This window comes from Ciconia boyciana, chromosome 1 (genome assembly GCF_034638445.1).
Source record: "Ciconia boyciana chromosome 1, ASM3463844v1, whole genome shotgun sequence".
Classification (NCBI taxonomy): domain Eukaryota; kingdom Metazoa; phylum Chordata; class Aves; order Ciconiiformes; family Ciconiidae; genus Ciconia; species Ciconia boyciana.
Window position 1 is genome coordinate 13953296 of NC_132934.1, and position 22872 is coordinate 13976167.

The 22872-nt window shown below is 36.7% G+C and overlaps 1 protein-coding gene across 3 annotated transcripts in view; it reads right to left on the reverse strand.

Moving 5' to 3' along the window:
* Positions 1-22872, reverse strand: part of PHTF2 (putative homeodomain transcription factor 2) — a 73911-nt gene that overhangs the window by 27347 nt on the left and 23692 nt on the right. For 2 of the 3 annotated variants that reach the window (XM_072858689.1, XM_072858678.1), the window contains exons 3-7: positions 17008-17064; positions 12912-12981; positions 10165-10323; positions 4325-4490; positions 3468-3632 (exon numbers count right to left, since the gene is read on the reverse strand). In XM_072858689.1, the coding sequence (XP_072714790.1) occupies positions 3468-3632; positions 4325-4490; positions 10165-10323; positions 12912-12981; positions 17008-17064 (617 nt within the window). The remainder of the gene's footprint in view (positions 1-3467; positions 3633-4324; positions 4491-10164; positions 10324-12911; positions 12982-17007; positions 17065-22872) is intronic. The other variant, XM_072858699.1, reaches the window with a different exon arrangement.

Consider the following 22872-nt stretch of genomic DNA (forward strand, 5'->3'; position numbering starts at 1 on the left):
TTATTATAAGCTACAAAGGTAAAGAGACAGCAAGATGCTTTAGCATATGTTTTGTGGTGGAGCAGCACTTAGTAAGCCTGCTGTTTGCAGATTACCAATGTGCTAGCTCACATAGAGAGTTTTAATTTTCTAGGTCCATTAAGAAGATCATCTAAAACATTATTGAGGCTTTGGACAAAAAGGTCAAACTATCAACAGTAAACATGTTAGAACTTTATGTCTGTGCTGCTCCATAATGGCATTGTTTAACTAAGTTAATAGTAAGACAAATTAAGAAAGAGAAAGCTTAGCCTATTATAATGGAAAAATTTGCTGTTCCACTTCTGGAATAAAGCAAGTATCAGCCTTTCAGTGGCAACTCATTGTAAAATAATAAGTTTCAGTAAGCTCAGTTGTGAGCACTAAGGAAATAGCACTAATATTAAATGATCTCCATTAAGCAGGAACCAAGAGAAGCCAATTTTTAATGCATTAAATATACTTTTGGCACTTTTAAAAATTTCTTTTTAACAGTGCAAAAGGGAATGCAGTTCTCATCACATACATACATGCACACATCCAGTCAGAGGGACTTACTCCACAAGTTACTAAGCTGTATGAATGGAGTAACGGGACAACTCTTCCAAGTTTGATTTGAGAAGTTTTTATACATTTCACATGAAACTTGAAAGCTACTAGGAAGAAGTAGCCTCAAACAGCTGAGTAGGAATAGATAACAGAAAAAAAGAGCATTATGTATCCATGTATAATTTTTTCAGATAGGTCTTCACAACTCAAGCAATGTGTAAGTGCTAAAACTGCAAGACAAATACTAGTCTGATATCAACTAAGGCTCATTTTGAAAAACAGGTAACTTGACTGAAGCCTTTCATTTGTTTCTAATGTAGAAACCAAAGTTATTTTTTGTAAGAATCCCTAAATTTAAGTGTAAGCGTCAAGCCAGAAAAGCATAAATTTGGGCTTAAAGTTAGGCTTTCATGCACTATACTGTGTTAAAAGAAAAAACAGCAATAACAAACATGAATGATACTTCCCTAGCTGATAGAAATGTAGTTTCCTAGAATATATACACATCATTAATCAACTTTTAAAATTTCATGCTAGAACTAAAAGTATTTAAGAGCAAGACAGGACAACACCATGAATAAATCCAAGGTCTTAAAAAGCTTGAACATATGCAAAAGCTAAGTCGAGAATGACTTTCAGTCTTATTCATACATTAGCTAGAGAAAATATTAAGGAAGATTTAAATTAAGTTTCTGGAAGACTGTAGATTTTCACTGTCAAGTATTCCATTCCCATGTATTTTCATTGGGGTTGATCAAAAAAACTCTCCTCCCTGTTCATGCTGCAAAACTTTTAAAGAAGTCACAAGTGTAAGTTTTCCATAATAAGAGTAAGGACACACAGAGAGCGAAGTCCCAAATCAGTACTACGTTATGAATAAATTACCTATTTGGATGCTGTCCTCCTTTCCAGTGAAACTAATAATTAGTATTTTCTAAATTGCCCCTGTGCTGGATTAAAGTTTAGAATTATATTTTATTAGTCAGACTGAGTTCTGCCATTCAAAAGGATATTTATTGAATACACAGTTCCAGATTACCAATGACCTGAGTGTAGGTAAATGGTCTAGGTACACAGGATCCTGCCCTAAAGCAAAGAACATAATTTCTGAGGTTAATTTTGAAACCATGTGTTTAAGACCTATATTTAAAACTCCAGAAAATGGTACCTCAAAGCTTAATATATGTGAAAAACTGCTGTAAATAAACACTAATGAGACATTCTAATGTGCTTATCTAAAGAGCTTCAAAATATGTCTTAAGAAACAGGACAGATGTCACTGTACAGCTTCCTTGCACTGAGGTTTCATAAGATTTTCTTCAGCAACATCACCAAGTAAAGCACTCAATATACTCCACGCTGCACTCCTGCTCACTCATTCCCAGACTCACTCTGCCATCCCATAGCACTGACAGAACTGTTTGCATTACCATGAAAAAAATTACATGAAGAAACTGATCTGCATGATCTCCTGGGAAAAAAGGTTATTTTTCAGCTGAACAAGTTCCTGATATAGTTTGTATGGCTCCAGACATACAAACAACTGTGCCTCTGCAATTGAAGAGGTAACAAATGACTAAGGGCTACTTACAGCTGTCTCAGTTACTCTGTGCTCTTTATCCTTTAAAGATACTGTATATATTAAGTAGTCATTATTGAGGCTTAACATCTATATATATAGTATATATATGTATATATATATATATCTATATATATACACACACTACCTCTCATTAAATGGTTTAAACAAGTCCTTAGAGAAAGTCCCACACAGCCCTTCTCAACTGAAAACACTCTGAGCCCAATACGAGGGAAGGTAAGGAAAAAAATTAATCTTCCAACACTCCTCTTCTCATTGCAGATCAGTAATTTCAATGAATGGAAAACATTCAAAAGTTTACAAGATTACACTCCAAACATACCAGAAAGTAATGCATACAGACCCAAAGAACAGCAGTGGTGTCTATTACTATGACACATAGTTTGTCTAAACTAGCTTAACCTACACAGGAAAAAGTCAAATGAACTCTCCTCTTGCAACATTTTTAAACATTTTAAAAACTTCTCCAGAGTTTCAACTACATATTCCCAGAATATAACATAACATAAGATAACTTTACCGGTGGTTAAGAGCACATATCACAAGTATGACAGACATGTTAGCGTTGCCATATTTAAGATGCAGCATGCACAACAAAACATCAATGTAATAACTTGCAGTATCCCTTTTCTCAAATTCATACTATTTTATGAGCATATTTTCTCTTGTTGATGAATGCTGAAATATAGCACTCAATGCTGCCTGTATAGCATATCTTGAACACAGACTGCTACAGAATGTTTTTTTAAAAACTTTTTAATTGCCCAGAGCACTGATTAGCAAATCGATCATTTGCAAAACAGCTCTGGAATGTAACAGAGTTAGATGTTTCTTCCAATCATTAGAAAATGTATTTTTTATGTTTATAAATAAACTAAACACTGTGCCTATTTGAATCCTGAAGGCTTTTCGTTCAGAAAGTGTGATTTGATGACAGTGATAGAGTTCAATAAGCATTCTCTCAGAGTAATAAGCTGCTAATGTAATAAAGAGTCGAATTTTCTCATTGGATTAAAATTGAGAAACTGAGTTGGTTCGTTCCTGATAGCCCACACAGAGTACTCCTACATCAAAATATAATTTAACTAAAAGTTAATTCATCATCTTTTCAAAATTATTGCATCAGCATTTGCAAAAGTCAAGAAACAACACATTAGTACATGTTCCAATACTGAGATGAGTTTACTATTAAGAACAAAAACTAGATCAACAAAAGTTTAATCATTACATCAATGTTTACTTATTTAGAAAAGGGATAGTGCATATCTAACACATATGTAAGCCTTGAATAAATACAAACCCTGATAAAAAGAAAGCAGCATGCCAGATATCTCTGAAGACAGCGCCAATACTGCAAGAGGTGCTTGTACCGTAGCTCTGCACTGTTCCCTCCTGTGTGTTATCTGTGGTACTAGAGCCATCTCCTTCCCTATGTACTTCCAAATGTGCTGCTTTCCTTAATTTCCTTCATCAGAAGAGATTAAAATTGGAAGGTAGCTTTGTAAGTGCAATCTACTAGTTCTATAACGTGCTCAGCAGTTTAAGCATGCAAAAACAAGCAAGATTTCAAAATATTTTGCTACAGCTTTATCACATCAATTTAATAAACTCCATTTAATAAAACTAAGCATAACACTTATTGTCATAACACAAACACAAAATACATTTCATCTCATCATCAGAAGCTTAGACCTGCGAAATTCACTACTGCAGGTTTTCCCATTTTAATGGACAGTTCACTGTAGCAAACCACGCTCAGTGAAGTGCTGGAAGACTTAAGTTCTATGCTTGCAATAGCATCTCCTTTAATGTGTGTTTCCCACAGAGATCATTAGTCAGTATTGCACAGAGTTCTAAAACTAAATTTGCAGTAATATAAATACTGTCACTCCACCACTATTCAGATACAAACTGTTTTGAGGCAAAATGTCAGATTCAACGCTTTAAAATTAAAAAAAAAACCAATGCATACATTAGTCAATGTGTAAAAGCTAAAGAGCACCCATTAAGCACCCATTTTAAAGTTTCAGATAAAAACAGAGCACCAATTTCTCATCTCTTGCAAAGCAGAGACTGTAAACCCTTAAATTTTTTCATGCATATTCTCTAAAATAGTTTAACAATCCTAAATGACAGGTACTTTAACACAGACTATACCTTCTTCTTTTACCCCCTGTGCTGAGAGGTGGCTTAGGAGTTCGTGTTGAAACAATCTGACAATGCACAGTTCCAAGTAGCAACATTAGCCATACCGGCCCAATTACTTCAGTCAGAGGTATATTATGTGGGCTTTGGGCTGTATAGAATAACACTACAGCAGCAACTGGAAAAGAAGGGAAATGAAGTTGAGTTCAATATTTGAAGTGTCTGAAATGGACAACTCATTATATGGCTTTTGTTAAAAAGAAAAACAGTCAGATGTAGTCCTTTACCTGCATTTTAAACCAACCCATGTAATTCTGAGAGGACGGAATTATAATTGCAATGAAATAGGCAGTAATAAAGATTTAAACAGTTGCCTACTGTCTTAATATCCATCTCTTCTTTTACAATTGTGATATTATTGCTATTGCTCAAAAAAAGGCTACAGAATGAAGTAAGGGGGGGAAAGCATTTGGAAAGCTAGATCTCTCATGAAACAACTTTAAATTACGGTGAAACTTCAGCAGGAGACCAAAATAAAAAGCAAATGTCATTTTAAAGCAGCCCAAATAAATTTAGTTCTGCATCGTCTATAATGATGCAGCACAACAAGTTAGGTGAGCGTAGGACTTGTCAAACCACAAGCAGGTTGTCCAGACAGGTTGAAGTCTTTCCATCCTTGGAGACATTCAAACCCTGACTGGACACAGCCCTGAGCAACCTGTTCTACCTGGACCCCACTTTGAGCAGGGGTTCGGACTACACGATCTCCAGAGGCCCCTGCCAACCCCAACTAGCCTGTGATTCTGTGGAACCACACATCTATTTCAACACTGCAAGGACCAACAGGCTTGAGACTAGAAACTCTTTATATTCTCTAGCAGAATGCATTTTAAACTCCATATTCCAGCCAAAGGACAAAATTGTCCATATGGATAGACAGACATGCATAAGAGCAACCCTGTATACATTTCATAGATACTTGTGTGTATATTTTCTACTAATGAGGAAAGATCAAAGACAAACCATGTAAACTATGAGGTTGTCCAGCTGAAGTGACCAGGATTCCAACTAGCACTTGTGGTTGGAAAAGGGGTAGCTTCCAATTCCATAGTTAACTGTTAATTTTGTAACGCTATAACCAGCTTTTCATATATAGCCAACACCCACGCAGCCCTTCTTGCTCCTGTACCCACAGCCCAAGCACTTCTACAACTCAGAAATGTCTTTACAGGCTTCAGGTCAATCTAAACACATTCAAGAGGCATGGGGCAGACAGAAGAGGCAATCCCTCTCTTTTCCCTGCTTATTGTATGTTCTTGTTGCTCTGCCTCTATGGCTTGGAGTGCTGTGTTCTGTAACTCAGCTGAGACATGCTATCAAGAAAAAAACAGAAACTCCAAGAAACAATCCAGAAACAGAACAGAGGAATAATTCTCTGTGCCTAACAGCTGCACATCCTATGAGAACTTGGTTTAGTTCTTTTACCACTAAGAAGTGAAAGTCCCGTAAGTTAGACCTACTCCTAGCACAAGAAATACATGGTAGAAGTCCAACAGCTTTCACCAGTTCTCTACTAAAATTAATTGAAAAAAATACAGCCCCATGCAAATTTATGTGCCAAATTCTAACACCTAAAATATATCACATGAAGCCACACCTAACACAGCAGATACCTGGATGCAATGTTTTCCACTAAAAAGAGATTAGACACATTTTTCATGAAATAATCTTTAGCAAGATAACCAGTATTAGAAACACGATGAATGTACAAAACAATGGAATTATTTTTTATTGTGGTAATCTATTTCTAATTTCCCATCAGTTTTTTTCCTAAATTAATGCACAGAAGTCTTATGTAGAACACATAGGGTATCTTTTATTATGATATGTGGACTAAGTTTTTGCCATATGAGGTTTCTCAGAAAGACAATATGCATCAGAAATCCAACTTATTAAAAAATAAACAAAAAAAGGTGCAGATAGTAAAAGGCACAGGTAATATTACCTCTTTCTAAATGAGCTTATCTGAGTTTCTCACACATACAATTAGCTTCATAAGGTACAAAGTGTAAATAAGTAGCCAATTTTGACTCCTACCATAAAATTTGGATAAATATATACTTCTGAGAACACAGAGCTCCACAGATCCATGTGAAATTATTTGCAGGAGTAGGCCTCCACAAAATAATTTCAAACTTCACTACAAGATTTCTCTAAATGCTTAAAAAGCATTTAGCAAAGCAGAGTGACCTAGAAGAAATCCTCTTCTTCCAGAAGATACAAATCTGTAGATTGCAGATTCCCACCATGAAGTTTCACACAGATTTAAGAAAATGTTACCAATCTCCTGATCTTTTCAGTCAGATGGAAGGGAAATCCAAGAAGTTCTTTCTGCATGGTGTGTCAATACGCTGTAGTTCAGATTATCCTAGAATTGCTCCTACCAATAGCTAGGTCTCAGAACAGAAATTCTCACACCACTTTTAATTATTTCTTTACTTATTTCTAGTATTTGGACTTGTACTTTTCTAAATTATAATGGTTTATTTTGTGAAACAGGCACAAATGAAATTATATCACATAGAGCAAAAAGCTGTATCAAAGAAAGCAACTGTACATTTCAAAGACCAACAAACATTTATTTTTATACCATTTAAAGCTTTGAAATATTTGTATTACCAAGTTTAAAAATGTATACATACATATATATGTATCTCACCACAATAAACAATCATTATATCACTATCAAAGTTTCTTGTTTCATACTTAAGAAATACACAATAGAGATACATACTATAATTTCACACTTCATTTTCCTATTAGAATATAAAAACATTTTTAAAGTAAAAAAGAGGTAATGCTATAAACTAAATGAATAAGGAGACAGAAGAAAAAGGTTTTACTTCTACCTTAATTCATCAGCCTGTTCCGTGACCTTGGACAAAAAAACATTTCTCTGTAGTTCTCTTATCACACATTTTGCTAATCATATTTACACTAAAGGAAACCAATGCAAATAAAATCTGGAGTTTAAATCTAGAGCCAAGGAAAGAATTCTTTTCTGTAGACTTACATACATGCTAGCAAGTATCCTGCTAAAGCTAATCAATTTCAAAGCAATAATTCCAAGTAATGCAGTTCATAAATCTATAGAAAATACTTCATCATTAAATAAAATCATTTAACTAAACATATATAAACAAAATACAGTCAGACCATTTTACAACAGTGTCAGTGGGAATCTGTCATGATGACAGAAAGTCCGAGCTACAATACAAAACTCAGATTCAGGGCAGAAATATGGCCAGTGGAACTTGAAGTGTTTTGTTGTTAAGTTTTCACAATAGATTCCTGATGTTTTAGTGCTGCCTTACCGATTTTGTACAAAATGAATAACTGAGCACACCACCTGAGTACAAGATAAGAAAAGCTCATATAGAAGTGCTAGAAGGAGCGGCTTGATGGGGTTGTTTTAAATAGTTTCCAATAAAAAATTTTGTCAATTTAATGTCACTTACATTATAAGTCTTCCAATTTATTTCAAAAACCATCAAAAATTCTGCAGTTAATTCAGCACAGTTTAAATGACGTGTTTCAAATAGTTGGATTATAAGTGTAATATGGAATACTATTAATTCTTTTCCAGTATTTGTTAATTCACAACCTCAGAAATATCAGAAACATTTTGCCACATTACAGACTATATGGATTAGGGAAATTATGCATTCCAACCATAACTTCAGTAAATCATAGATCTCAAGAAATCTGAGGGGAAAAAAAAGTTCATTACAAGATCACTCTGTAATTCACGTCCTAAAAAACTTGCTTGCACTCAGAATCTGCATTGTCTTACTATTTTGCTGCTTTTAGAGAAGGACCCACAAATTAAGTGTGGGTATATTTTTGAAATAAATTTAAGAATGGGAACATAAAAAATTACTATAATGGTGTTTCTCAGAATAAACCACCTATGAACATGGTAACAAAAGAACTGTAACTTATTTTATACCTATATTACTATAAATGAGATTAAAATTATTAACACTATGGGATCTCTTACCATAGTATATACAAATGTTAACATATGCAACAATACTTCTTAAGCACCTGTCCTGGTTTCAGCTGAGAAAGAGTTAATTTTCTTTATAGTGGCTGGTATGGGGCTATGTTTTGGATTTGTGCTGAAAACAGTGTTGATAATACAGAGATGTTTTAGTTGTTGCTGCACTGGTCAAGGACTTTTCAGCTTCCCGTGCTCTGCCAGGTGCAGAAGAAGCTGGGAGGGGACACAGCCAGGACAGTTGATCCAAACTGACCAAAGGGCTATTCCATACCACATGATGTCATGCTCAGTATATAAAGCTGGGGAAGAAGAAGGAAGGGGGGGACTTTCGGAGCGATGGCGTTTGTCTTCCCAAGTAACCGTTACGTGTGACGGAGCCCTGCTTTCCTGGAGATGGCCGAACACCTGCCTGCCCATGGGAAGGAGTGAATTAATGCCTTGCTTTGCTTTGCTTGTGTGCGCGGCTTTTGCTTTACCTATTAAACTATCTTTATCTCAACCCATGAGTTTTCTTACTTTTGCTCTTACAATTCTCTCCCCCATCCCACCGGGGGGGAGTGGGCGAGCGGCTGCGTGGTGCTTAGTTGGGGCTAAACCACGACAGCACCTATCTCGGAAATGGGGATAAGGAGAAGTTTTGATAGGAGACCACATGAATATCTGTAGATATTTCAAAGTTTTGGGGTACTGGCACTGTGAAATTCATTTTATAGCTGCTAACATCATCACACAAGAGGCACTGTAATCTTTTTTTTTTTTTAACTCCATTTCTTGTTTTAAATACAATTTCCAAATTATACAGGGATTCACAACTGCAAGGACAGATGGCAAAATTGGAAAAGTAATATTGTATTTTAATTAGATTTCAGTGGAAAACTTATCAGTCATTTAGCTTCTCAGGGTACTTAAATTGCTCCCAACTTTCATTAACCTTCTGTTCCATTTCTGTTGTACACGCTTCTGATACACATAATTCTTTTGGTGACTTTCTCACTGTTAGATACTGACTCACTACATTACATTCTTCCCTTTCTAATTTTCCTCTTACATATTACATATAATTAAGAGAAGCACAAAGTCAGATTACTAGAACTCGAGATTGAGCATCCTGAAAGCTGTGAATTCCCTTCTGTTTGTTAACTGTTGCCCAAAATTCTTTCTATAATCTAGGAAATATAAAATTAAGATGCATAGTCTCCCCATTGCAATGGAAAAAACAGCAGAAGCACATAGGACAATATGGTCCCTGTTTGCCAGTCATTCAGGAGCACAGCTGAAATCTGACTAAAGTATAAGCTAGAAGTTCACTGCCTCTGATGTGACGAAATAACACATGGAAGGACAACCGGAAACTCGTCAAACAGATCATCTTATGAGGCTGCACAAGCTGCACACACCTTGGCAGGTTTGGCCTTGCTTGCTCCTTGATCAGAGCTCTTGATCTGCACAAGTACCAGAAAGACCAAAAGCCCAAGACAAAGGTTTCTTTGATATTGCTCAGTCCCGTACTAAACTAGATAGCCCTGGAAACCTAAATGATATACAGAGTTGACAAACTAACATGTGTGCTAAACGCTGAAGAAAGCCTGGGAGGAAATCCTTAAATTTTCAGTATGCCTCCTTTATATATGTAAAAGAAACGTTAACCAAAAGACATATGCTTGGGACTGCTTTTCTGAAATATCAGAATGAACATTAACAGCATGAAGTGAACCAAGTAACATACAGCAGCTTCCATATGGTTAAAATAAGGCATTCAGTTGAAGCTGATCCTGTAATCCAACTCTACCTTGAAGAAGGTAAAGAAAAAGCAGCCAGAAAAAGATGACCCTCGATGTCACTTGTAGCCACCACCTGTAGAAGAACGGAAAGAAAACAACTCTCACGATTCCTTTGCGGGTCAGAGATGTCCAAGGACTTTCAGGTTTTGCTTTAGCAAAAGCAGATCCTTTAAAAAAAGAAAAGAAATTTCAGGATATTTCATTGTTATGGCTAATAATAACTTTAGTTGTTCAATAGCAGAGTAGTTAAGATAGTTATTTAAAGGAGCAATTATTAAACATAATTATTTGAATAAAACTCATACTTCCACCATTTCACTATCTCCTCAGTCCAAAATTTGCGTAAATTGTTGGTGCCCTCTTGACTGCCATTATCAGGAACTTCTACAAATACCTAGATTTTGGAATGTGTGAATAACAAAACATTGCCATTTCTTACTATGTCAAAATTATTTTAAAATAAGTTCTTAAAAATTATTCTGTTGCACTGAGGTATCAGAAACTTGATATGAAGCAATAGGAAGTTATATGAAAACTCCACATGCCCGTGAAGGCACAGCAGAGCCCTTTCCTGACAGCACAAAGGGATTTAAAACATCAACAGCTGTAAATTGCTCCAGCCATGTCATTCAGGAAAATGGAATAAGGTTGAGAAGTATAGAGGAGTATCTGTCCAACTGAGGACTAGCCCCAGGAGCAGGAAAGCCACCCAAAGAATAATTTATCTTTGTCTCTCCTTCTACACCATTTTTCATCTCACTCATTCAAATGTCATATTTGAATGTAATTTGAATGTCATATAACTCATTCTCTCTCATATCCCTCCATTTCTTTTTCTTCCTGCAAATTCCCACTTCTCTGGCAGCTAGAAAACTGTGTAACATTTACTTAATGGAGGTGTGACTTAAATTATGCCAAGGTTACTGCTTGGAAAGGGCAACTACTGCGTGCTGCTACGCCATCTCCACCTTGTTTACAAGCAGAACTGGCATTAGCAAGCTCTGTGCTGGCACAGGTAAAACATTGCCAGTACTGGAACTACTTTAATGCCAACTTAGACGTCCATGCAGAGCAGTCATTTAAATGCTATTCATGTATATCACTATATTGAAGTGGTCTATTGCTGTTCCTTAATTCCTGCAAACATTTAGTTTTCAGTTGTTTCTTTAAAGTTCAAATGTTATTTGATTTTGTTTCTTTCTCTCACATCCCCGTTTTTTAAAAGTTATATTGTTAGGTGATGTGATAAAAGCTCATCTGCATACCTGCAGAGGAGCTCAAAGAGACAATGGCAGAAGGGGGAGCCCAAATAATACCCTGCCGGAGTTCTTCTAGACCCATCACTGGAGCCATCAGCCCATCGAGGGCCCATCTCCACAAGCCCAGGGCAAGACAGAGGCACAAGGGTAGGCAGGAATCCAAACCAAGGAAGGACCTTGACCAGGTCCCTCCCCAGGCTGTCCCAGCAGAGCCACCAGCCCCGTTGTCCAGGCGTGAAACCGTCACCATGAGCCATGGGGAGCAGCTCTCCAGATCACCCTTCAGACGAAAGGGGGTTGCTCCCCAGGGGTGTGGGACTCATCATAGGATGTAGGGGAAAAGGAGCTCGGATTGCACAGGGCCTACTACAGGATGTTTAGGGAAGAAACCAAGGGTGGGACAAAGGAGAGGTTTAGGTGATTTGGGGAGGAACAAGTGTGGGGAAATTGAGGGGTAAGGGGATAAAAAGGACTGGTCATTCATAAATAGCTGCTGCTCAGTACGCTGCTTGTCTGGCCACGCCACGAGCCTGATCAGCACAGTCTGTACTATCTTCTTTTTAAATTTGTTCAACTCTCTCCTGGGCGAGGGGCAGTCTATTCTGTGTTCATGCATGCGTACAGGGGGCTGAGTGCCAGCACCAGGAGTCAGGCGTCAGAGCATGAGTCGGGGTGCCGTGCGTCCATGGTGCCAGCAGTCCGGGCAAGCGCGGGCGTGCCAGTGAGCGTGCGAGAGCTAGCGAAGATCAAGCTAGACGAACTGGTGAAGGAGTGCAGTGGCCGGGCAGCAAGGGGGCGAGCGGGTCTCTAAGGGCCTGTGTACCTCTAAGGGCGCGAGCACAGCGGGGTGCTTCGGTTAATTCGAGACTAAATTCAAAGAGTACTACCGCTGCTGAATGGATTCAGGAGACCATGCTGGCTGCTGGGTTCATGCAAAAAAATGCTAAATAATATTTTCCCTAGCCTTCACCAGTCATGAAGGAAATTAAATAAAGATGAAATAAATTAAGACTAAAGACTTTTTGAAAAGTCTCTTATCATCTAACTTTCTGTTGCTGTTTTGTTATTTAAAACAGGCAAGAAATATTCAAGGCCTATAAAACTTTTGCTCTGCAGAAATTTCAACATAACCTTTCCTCTAGCTGTCAGAGGATTTGGAAGAAGTCTGAATGCATGGTAATAGGAGATTTCTGCACTAATAAATCCAAAACTTTGATCCATAACAATCCACGTGTTTCTTTTTTTCAAAATCTATACAACAAAATTTAAATCAAGCTTTTAAGCCTTCAGTTTAATCTAGAGGTCATTTTTTAACAGTATTTCCTACCTTTCTCCTTTAGAGAGGAGTTACATAGAGTGGGTTGGTTGGTTTTGTTTTGGGGTTTTTTGTTTTGTTTTGGTTTTTTTAATACTTACTAATACACTCTTGTTACAAGACACAGGATGGCAGTTATTTTTATACTGGGAAATTCAGCTTTTTCTAGCTCAGGACCTACCTCTTACAAGATCAACATCTATGAGGTCTGGTTTCACATGTCCTGTTTTCTTTGGTTTGTTTCTCAAACCCTGCAATAGGCAAATACTATCAAAATACATTCATGCAGATGACAGGTATTACAAAAGAAAAAATATCGATGTGGTCAGTAATTGTATTTAACCTATACTTTTATTGAAAATAACAGAAAAGTCTGAAAATTCAGACAAATATGTCAACTTTATAGATTTAAAGTACTATAAAATAAACATTCCAAGGAACAAGGCACAATAAATGCCTTTTACACACTTTACAATCTAAACAAACCCCTACAAACTACTGACCCATTAGGTAATTTTTCAAACATAGTTAAGCACTGACCACTCAGCTCCCATGGCTTGGGATTATGCAGACAACATATGCACACACTTGCAAGAATTAGTAATACATTTATATTAGGTTTTCAGAACTGTTGCAACAAATTACTTTCCTGAATCTCTTTTCTCCTTAGATGTCTAATTAAACTTCACAAAATGCTTACACTGCAACTCCTCAATTCCAAACCTGGAGAGCAAATCATGTTGTAATGCAAGAGCCACTAATCAGCAAGTTGCACTGTCAGAAATCCAAATTACAGAAAAATATTGAATTTTTCTTAATAGTGAATATAGATTACTCTATTAAAAAGAGGGAAAAAACAGCCCACTTAACAGGAAAGAAGCAGGGGAAAAAAAGCAAGCTTATTTTGTCTTTTAGAAATGGTATCTGCCTTCACTGAAGAGCCAAACTATCTTGCAAAACTTTCAATTTTGTTTTTAATGCTAAAATGTGATGCTATACTCTCAAGCCTCAGAGATAGCTGTGAGTTTATTCTGGTCCCTTTAGATTAGGCTCTTGGTCACACCAGCCAATAATGATTCCAGAGAGTACAATTCACACAGAGTAAAATATAACATTTCAAAAAATATTTCGGGTACAAATGGGATTATGATGGAAGTGGTTTAACTGTTTTCATTCAAAAAGCAGTTAAATTCACTGGTGAGCTGTAGATTTCCACCACTGTCATATTTCATCCATGTATATTTATTACTTAAATGTAAACATTAAATTCAGATGAAAGCATAAAAATGAAATTATTATCAGTGAGAGAAAGATCAGTGAATCTGGTCATGTTAATCTTCATAAGAACAATATCACGCAAACTGTTCAAACAGGTAGAGTGCAGCTCATAATACTTCTCACATCTAAATTCAACTGGATTTATTTTTCATGATTAAATAAAAACTAAAAAAAAAAAAGAAACCGAACTGTTCACAATGAACTAGATATATAGTCATCACCTGATGTGTCTATTAGAAAAATGAGAGTTTGCTTGAAACTAAACAGAATTAATAGATAGAACTGAAACATGGATAGGACAAAATGTGCTCTGAGGATGACAAATACAGAAAGCCATTTGTATTGTAGACTTAAGCACTGCATAGAGCTTAACGTGCAAGATTTTTACAGAACAACAGTCTTAAAACTGCAGTAACTTTATGTGGAATGAGAAAACAGGCCCATTGGAAGCCCAAAACAAGAATTAGAAATTATAATTCTAGAACTAGCTACAGATTCTTGTGAAATCTTGCATAAGTGAACCCCTCTATTTCATAAAAACCTAAAGCTTAAAAATAAAATGCTGAGCGATATAATAATTTTCAAATGTATTACTGCTTATGAGCCACAAGATTTTTCTTTAAAGTCTAAATAAAGACGTATGTGTATCTTAATAAAAAATTATTATTTATCTTAATATGTATCTTAATAAAAAATAACCCCCTGGAAACACATGCACAATCCTAGGAAAAATTTACCACTGTGGTTAAAATTATGTTTTCAGTTTAAAGAAAGAATTCCACAACAAATAAGTCAACAGTATAACTTGATGCATCTTTCACAGGAAAAGAAGTGGTGACACACACTTTAAAAATTCCATTGTCAAATCTCAAACACTTTCAGTGTCCATGGATTACACTGAATTGGTTCTTCCACTTTTTGCCACACGCAGTGAAAGAATTCCATTTATTAAGATGCAATTTCTCCACTCTCTTAATGCATCACAAATATCTGTAATATATGTGGAAAACAGCAGTGTTTCAAACTAGGGTTAATTTAAAAAAATATTCATACTGTTTCATACAGTTCAGACCCATCCAGTTAGTTCATATACTTTCTTTTCCGCACCGAGCACATTTCAGCTAACTAAGAGCAAAAATACAGTTTAAATAATAATGTTTAAAAATAGTTGCTATTATTGGAAAAATTCTTTCGCAAAAATTTTAAAGTGAATCTTGATAGATTGTATTATAGTTCTAACTAAACTATAAATGTATAGTATCAGAAACAGATATCCCACTAAAAAATAGTAATTTTTTAGATTTTTAGTCAAGTTCATTTATAAACAGTAGTGCAGTAGCTTTGAGATTAAAGTGCTGATGTGCAACACCTGAATTTAGTAGTCTGTTTCAGTGTTACCGTTATTACACTAAACTCAGTCAGCACAAACTCACCTAGACACCGCCATTAATTTGTTAGTTAGTGGACTCCTGAGCCGAACGAGATGCATTTCGAATAAGCACAAGGCATCATTTGCAATAAATTGAGTAATGTCCTATCACACAGTAGCTACAAGAGCTGCCATCATAACGGCGACTGGTTTTCATGGTCGTGGAAAGGACCCTGAAAACGAGTAACACGCTAGGGTCTCAGTTTGAAATTAGCTGTACTGAGTGCCAAGAACATTTCCGAGAGTTCTCTCTCTGCACACTTCAGACAGACGGCACCACGAGGCACAATTTTCCCGCAACAGACCCTTGCTTGTATTAACGGCACCAATCCTGTGCCGGCCGCAGCTGGTGCCGCACTGGGAAGCGTGCGCCCTTTCAGCTCCCCCAGGCACCTCCAAGTAACCCGAGCTGCCTGGCACAACCCCCGCCGCCCGCCGCTCTTCCAGCAGCCGCCGGCGAGGCGGGGCGGGCGGCAGGGCGGGCCGGCGCTGCCGGGAGGGCAGCGGGGCGGGCGGCTGCCGGTGCCGCTCCGGCGGGCGGGCAGCCGCCGGGGGCTGCAGGCAGGCGGCCGGGCGGCGCGGGGCGCGCTGCCGGAGGGGCTGCCGCGCCGTCGGCGAGACGGGGATCTACCGCACCGCAAAGATTGCGGCCCCGGTTTAGGAGCGCTTCTACAAACACCGTCAGCTCCGACTTCCAAGTTAGTTTGTAGATTTTGGTACAGAAACGGGGGAACTGTGTAGTTCGGGTCAGTAGCAGTCCCCGTGTAATGCATGCAAGTCCCCCGAGCACGTTTTGCTCAGCTATTTAAGTACTGGGGAGGAAAAAAAAGCACCCAAGGGAAACTGAAGCAATGTACATTTTGCTAACATTAAGAATTAGCAATGCCTTGAAACTCATGCAGTAATAGCAGACTTCTTGTGTGCAGTATTTGAAGGAAAAAAGGTTAATTGCAAGAAAACGTTAATTAAATTAACTTTATATAGAGACATAATATACAATCCATAAAACTACTACATACAGGATTGATTTCTTTTTCTCCAAAACAATTTAGCAATGTGGCAGACACTGATGGCACTGTTAGTTAAACCAAAATGCAAAGAACGCTGTTAAACTGCTTGTTCAGAGAAACAAAGCCTGAAGTACTTACCAGTCTAATAAACTGTACAAAACAATGACAGCATCATAAAGGAGGAAAGTAAACTGCAGGTATAAGGTAACTAACTGCAAGTAAAGAGAGCTCAGATAACTGATGTTAGAATTCATCACAAAGAAAAGTGAAAGACAGAGGTACTAAAACAACTAAGCCCTGGCTTAAGATAACTGAAAAGGAAAAAAATGTACTGACATACAGAAAGATGCAGCAGCTTAAATGCTGCAGTTATTAATTATGTAAAATAAATAGAGCATAATACGCCGGTTACATTTGGTTACACTCCAGAAGTCTGGTTTTACTTTACCAGTATTAAATACCACCACATACACTGTAAATTACATCAGCGTACACAACCACAGACAGCACTGCTGGTAAATGGCCAAGAAAAACATGTTGAAATGCTTTAATATTATTACCTTTATTTCTCTTTGCTCTACTGATTTTTCCCATATTTGTTGATCATATGCCCCAATCTAAAGAGAACACACACACAAAAAAAATCTACATTAGGTTTTAAAAGACATTGATCAAACAAAATCAATCAATCTTCAACACGACAAGCATGAAGACAGCAGGTTATTTCCTTGGGGAGACTTATTTACAAAGAAATCTTTATCTTCTCCATTCCGTGTTGGCTGGACTGGATGTAGCTAACCTGTAAATGAGTTGTGATAGAAGGGAGAGGCAAGCAGATAGCCTCAGCATCATCACATGACTTGTGCAAGTCAGAGGACCGGGAACACCAGACTGCCTCCCACCTCAGGTCGGGATTCCAGCCTCTGTACAGACAGAGCGCAGACCTACAGCAGCAACACTGACACAGTCTTTAGGGAAAATACCATGCACATCTAGTTGAACTCATACCTTCAATTAATTTATTATTTTTTAAACCACCTCCCTCTATATTTCCCATTCCATTCCACCCACTTTTACAGCTACATTGTCTTTAGCTTTACCCTCTTAAGATCACACAGCAACAAAATATATGGTCAGGTTGGAAATCAACTAGATTACAGACCAGGGAAAACTCAAAGAACATCAGGAAACGGCACTTTTCCTGATGAAGCGCTGATGAAATAATGTTCCCCTAGTAGACCTATTCCCAAATTTGTTCACTCCCATTAAGCTGCTAGTCTATTTATTCATGAAACTCTTCTAAAGATCTTAGTTTTGTCTAAATGTGAGCAAGTTTTTAGTTAAAAAATTGGAATAAAAAGGAATTGTTTTCTCCCAGGCTCTAACTTCACCAGGGCATTGCAGAAAACTTTGTGTATTTATAAGAGCAGAACCATAGAAAGACTAAAGGTTGATCCTGCAAGCACTTATTAAAATCCTAGCACTACGACCAGTTTTGATGAGTTCTGTCATTTTAAATAACCATCAATACAGGTAGCTATAGTTAATTTAAGAAATGCCTGTGCACTTGTTTATACAAGAAAGCCACTCTGTGATTGTCAGATATTTTGAAGAATGGCAACCTTAAACTTCAGGAAATTCACATGTAAGATAGTGACAAGAACAAGTCAATATATGAGACAAAATATCCAAGTTTTGTAAGAAGTTATCAAAGATCATCACATTGCTTTGAACTCTGCACAGACAGTATTTCTAGATATTATTCAGTAATGATCTCTTTTTCCATCCCAGCAGTTCTACATACGCACGGGTGTACACAGGCATGTGCACACACACTGCTAGATATCTGGACTTTGATTCATATCACAGACTCTGAGCAGTTAAGTGCAAGATCGCTTTTAGGTCACAAGGGAGAGACAGATGCACTTCCCGAGATTCCGAGTCCCTTGACTGACTGTGCAGAGAGCTGATACAAGCAGCTGAGTCCAGACACCTGAGAGAGAGGCAAGAGGAACCCCTGTCATTGGAGCGAACCTGATTAAATCCAGTCTTACTGCAAGAGTATGACTTCTTGTTCCAGTTCGCAAACTGCAACAGACATAAAAAGGCCCAAGCATGAGTGCATACACCTTAAACCAGAAAACATTGTTCTGATTTGTCTTTTACTATTTCAGTCTTCAGTGTTAAATTAGAAGGCGTTATTAAAAAAAAAAAAAAGTCATTCTTGGTTAAAAAGGATGTTTTAACCAAGGATCCAACATAAGTGCAAAAAGATATCAGAGGAAGCCAATAGGCAAACATACCCATAAACAAAAAATCTAGAGGCATATTCTGTGCCTCTAAACCTGACCCATCAGGGCAAAAAAAAAAAAAGAAAAATAAATTCTAATTTATAGCAGTAAAGTCCAAAGCATATCTAAAATTGAAAGTGAGAACAGTGAATTGAATTACCAAATTACCCATTCTCAAATTTAAATAATATTTCCCATTCACAAGAGCTAAGCACCCAAACAATTTCTATAGTTTGCTATCTTAAAACTCCAGAAAAAAAAAATCTACTGGCTTTTTGGTAATAATAATAAATACTTTGCACCTCTCATTTGGAAAAAAAAATGTAGACTATGGAAAATAATTAGGGAGTCAGGCACTGTACTGGGCAGAATTAAGCACTTGCTGCAATTAAAGTAATTAAACCAAAGGAAGTTTAAGAGCTAACTCCACCTGGATAACAGCCAGCAATTAAAGAGTCAGTATCTTGACTAACCACTCTACCCAGACATTTATATCTAATTGTTCTGGCTTTTTCTCTAAATACATTTTAAATGAAATTTCAGGCCTTCCTGTTTTTCATGAAATTTACTGAGAGGAGCCCCAAGTGAGGTTTTTGTGCTGCATAATATTGTGTCCTCCCCTCCTCACTTCCAAAAAAGATTCCTTTCTACAACGACAGAAAAGGGGATGCAAGTTTGTCTCCCTCTCGATTATGCAAGAAACAAATGCGGAAGGAAGCCTTTGTGCCAATAAAGCTGTAAAGCAAACTTTGTATTCCTAATTCCATTCATAGCTGAAACTGGTGGAGAGTTGAAAGAGTCTTTAAAAGAGCATTCTTCTTTTAGACAAAAAACAGACCATTTGTTAAAGGAATTCAGGGAAACACAGATCCCAGAAGACATCTGAGGCAAGGAAGCTGACTGATTTAAAATGTGACTTAGTTATATTTTCCTACAAACATTTCTTCTCCCTCAAGGCTAGGTAGCAGCTTCTGTCTCTACAAAAAGACAAGAAGTAAGGATTTTGCCATTCACGTTTTTCTTTTAACTTTGCCCCATAAAGCAATTCTTCCAGCAAGAGGTAAAATGAGAGAGTCAAAACAACTCTAAGGGAGATGGTCTTTTACAACTGTTTTATTAGACTAGTAGATCTGGCCAATCACCTCTGATCAACTTTAATTATTAAAATCTGAGCACAGAGCTACTAAGTAAAGGCATACTGTTGCAAACAGAAAAGAGTTAAAGGGATAATTACAGATAGCAAGTATCATTACAATGTCTCACAATTTTTTTATTTTTTTAATCGACTAATTTCACCTCTTCGTGTTTTAAGAAAGTTTTGGAAGCACTTTAGGGAGCAGGCGTACGTGCTTAACACATCAAATTTAGACCTGATACTCTATTTCCCTTCTCTCCATCTGCATAAGCATCCCTCTATACTTCTCTTGCCAGCGTATCAGAAGGAAACACATGAAAACAAAGACATCGTTCATTATAAAGTAGCATACTGGCACACTTCCTTTCCCACATTAAACAAAAATAGGTAGAACTAGTACTACTGAAAGAAGGCAAGTAAAAAACAGGCATTAATTTTTTTCTTCTCTACCTTATGTCAGGAAAACACATTTACAGTTTGTGAAACATATCTTGCAGAATTCATTGAAAAGTGTTTTTCATTGGCAACAAGCTAAATTATAACATATAATGATTACCAGAAATGCTAGACACCTGTATGAATTAAATTCAAGAATGTAAGTTAATACTAGCAAACCTTCCCAGTTTTAAATTATTGAGAGCACCAGTCAATTCCATCTTCAAAGAGTTTTGATTTACAAGTATTTGCATCTAAATTATGTTTCATGTTAAATCTAAATACTAAGTTGTCAAATGTTTGCATGTAGGCTCTAGCTCTTGGCTATTCATGCAATTCTTTAAAATTGTACATACCTGCAGGACACTGAAAAGAAGTCTATCATCTAGCAATGCCAAAGAAATTAAGCTCTGAAGGCAAATAAAATGAAGGAATAACCTTCTAGAGATAAGATCATTCATGCTTCCAACCTGAAGAATTTAAATATACATAAAACTTGATCAAAGCAAGCTTTCCCTCAATATGCAACTGTCCCCCAGGCTCCTCCGCAGGTGTTCAAGCTTCCTGTGCCTGGAACTGTTAGGCCAACGTGAAGGCCCCAATCAACTCAAGTACCTAAAGATTCTTGAACCCACCAACTCTACCTGGAGTCTCATCCATTATAGCTGCAAGTTCTGCAGAATCCTTCAAAGAAAATTTAAAGTACAAAATACAAGGGTCCAAAAACTGTCCAATTTTTAAGTATACAACAATAAGTAATGCTTTTAAAACCTGTTCAAGACTTACTGCAAAACTGTTTGTATAATAGCTTGTCACTGATATTTTCAATCCATCAGTCCAGTATACAACTGGCAATAGACTTTTTTCTTAGCAAACTATACAACACAATATCCCAATTTTAATCTGATTTATCACAGAAATTTATTCTAATTTAATTTATAAAATACCTAATCAAAGAGGATGTGAAGTTTCTATTCTATAGGATTTATTTATTTATTAAGATTTGGCAGAAAATAAATTAACAAAAAAAAAATCTCCCTTGACCTTTTTTAAATTATTTGTTAATTCAAGTTAGATAACGAGCCTATCTTATCATTTTTTAATGTAACTTTCATCACCAAGCATCAACAGCAACACAACCCTGTTGTAGGAAACTTGACAGTAATAAGTTATAGATATAAAAAAATTGTGGTATAACTTACCTGTGGCAGAACTAGATAAACTAGCAGATGTTACTGCATACACATTTAGTTTAAATCATGCATCCCAGGCTTCCTCAATGCCAAGATTCTATTCAGTCTATCCAAACCAGTTACGTCTAAAATGTCAGGTTCTCAAGACACCGTGCCTCAATAAACACCACGTAAAGAAGATGAAAGGAATACTGTTCCTTTATGTATTTGCAGAATTAACAACTACTCTTCAAGCAGCTATTAACAGTTTCAGCATATAAGGGATTACAGGCAAAGACTGAAAACTCTGCCAGTCGTCTTTCGCAATGGAAAAGTGGGGGTTTAGCATCCTAAATTAACTAAGCATAATAAACTTTGAAATAGGTTTTCTAGAAAAAAATGTTTCCTCACAAGTAATTAATTGTCAAAAAAAATTATTAACTTGTACGTGACTTGGCATGGGATACTAAGCTATACAATTACACATTTGACAAAACTAAACTAAACTCACCTGATAAAGCTAGCTCTTTATTGAAAGATTAAATAAATTTGAAATCCTTTTTAATTGCAGACTCCTCATAACGTTTTCTGGTTTTAAGAGATATGTGCATCTCCTGAAATCACCTAAAATAATTGCACTTATTCCTTCCTAATCAAATACCTCAGAAAGCATTTGATCACATTTCTTTATCTAAAATTTGTTTGGCACCTGTACAGTTTGGTTTTATAACATTAACAGCAATTAGCCTAAGTAAAAATTTAAGCTATTGAAAATACAGCTAATTTTTACTTCAAATAAAGCCCAGTGCGAAGGGCTTCTGCACTGCATAGTATTTCTTCCCAGTGTCTTTCTCATAACAAGCCATACGTGCATCAAGATTGAATTTGAGCTTTGTGAATGACACTGATATTCACTTTAAGCTAATGTAGCGATGGTATCAACCTGTAGCCCAATACTCACAAGGCCTTCTGATTCTAATGGAACCAATCAATATTTCAGGAGACATTTATAATTTATGACCAAGCAGACTACCAAAGATTATAATCCTAAGAATACATAGTATTTCCTGCTGGATCTTAAAACTTTAATGTTTATCAATAATGAAACCTGCATGCTAAGGTTTGCTCTTTAAAACCTCTGAACATTTTTACAAGCAACATCACAATAGTATTACAAATCCAAAAGATAGAAGATACAGAGCTTGGTAAATAAAAAACAAAGTTGCTTCCTTGGACTGTCTACCAAGGAAATTAAGAGTTTAACACCTTATTAAAATATTTAGTGTTAAAATATTAGCTAATATGCTTTAACAACTTTTACAGTCCAACATTCTTCAAAAAACTGTATGATTTTATGTATCAGTTAAGATATCAATATATAATTTCTATATC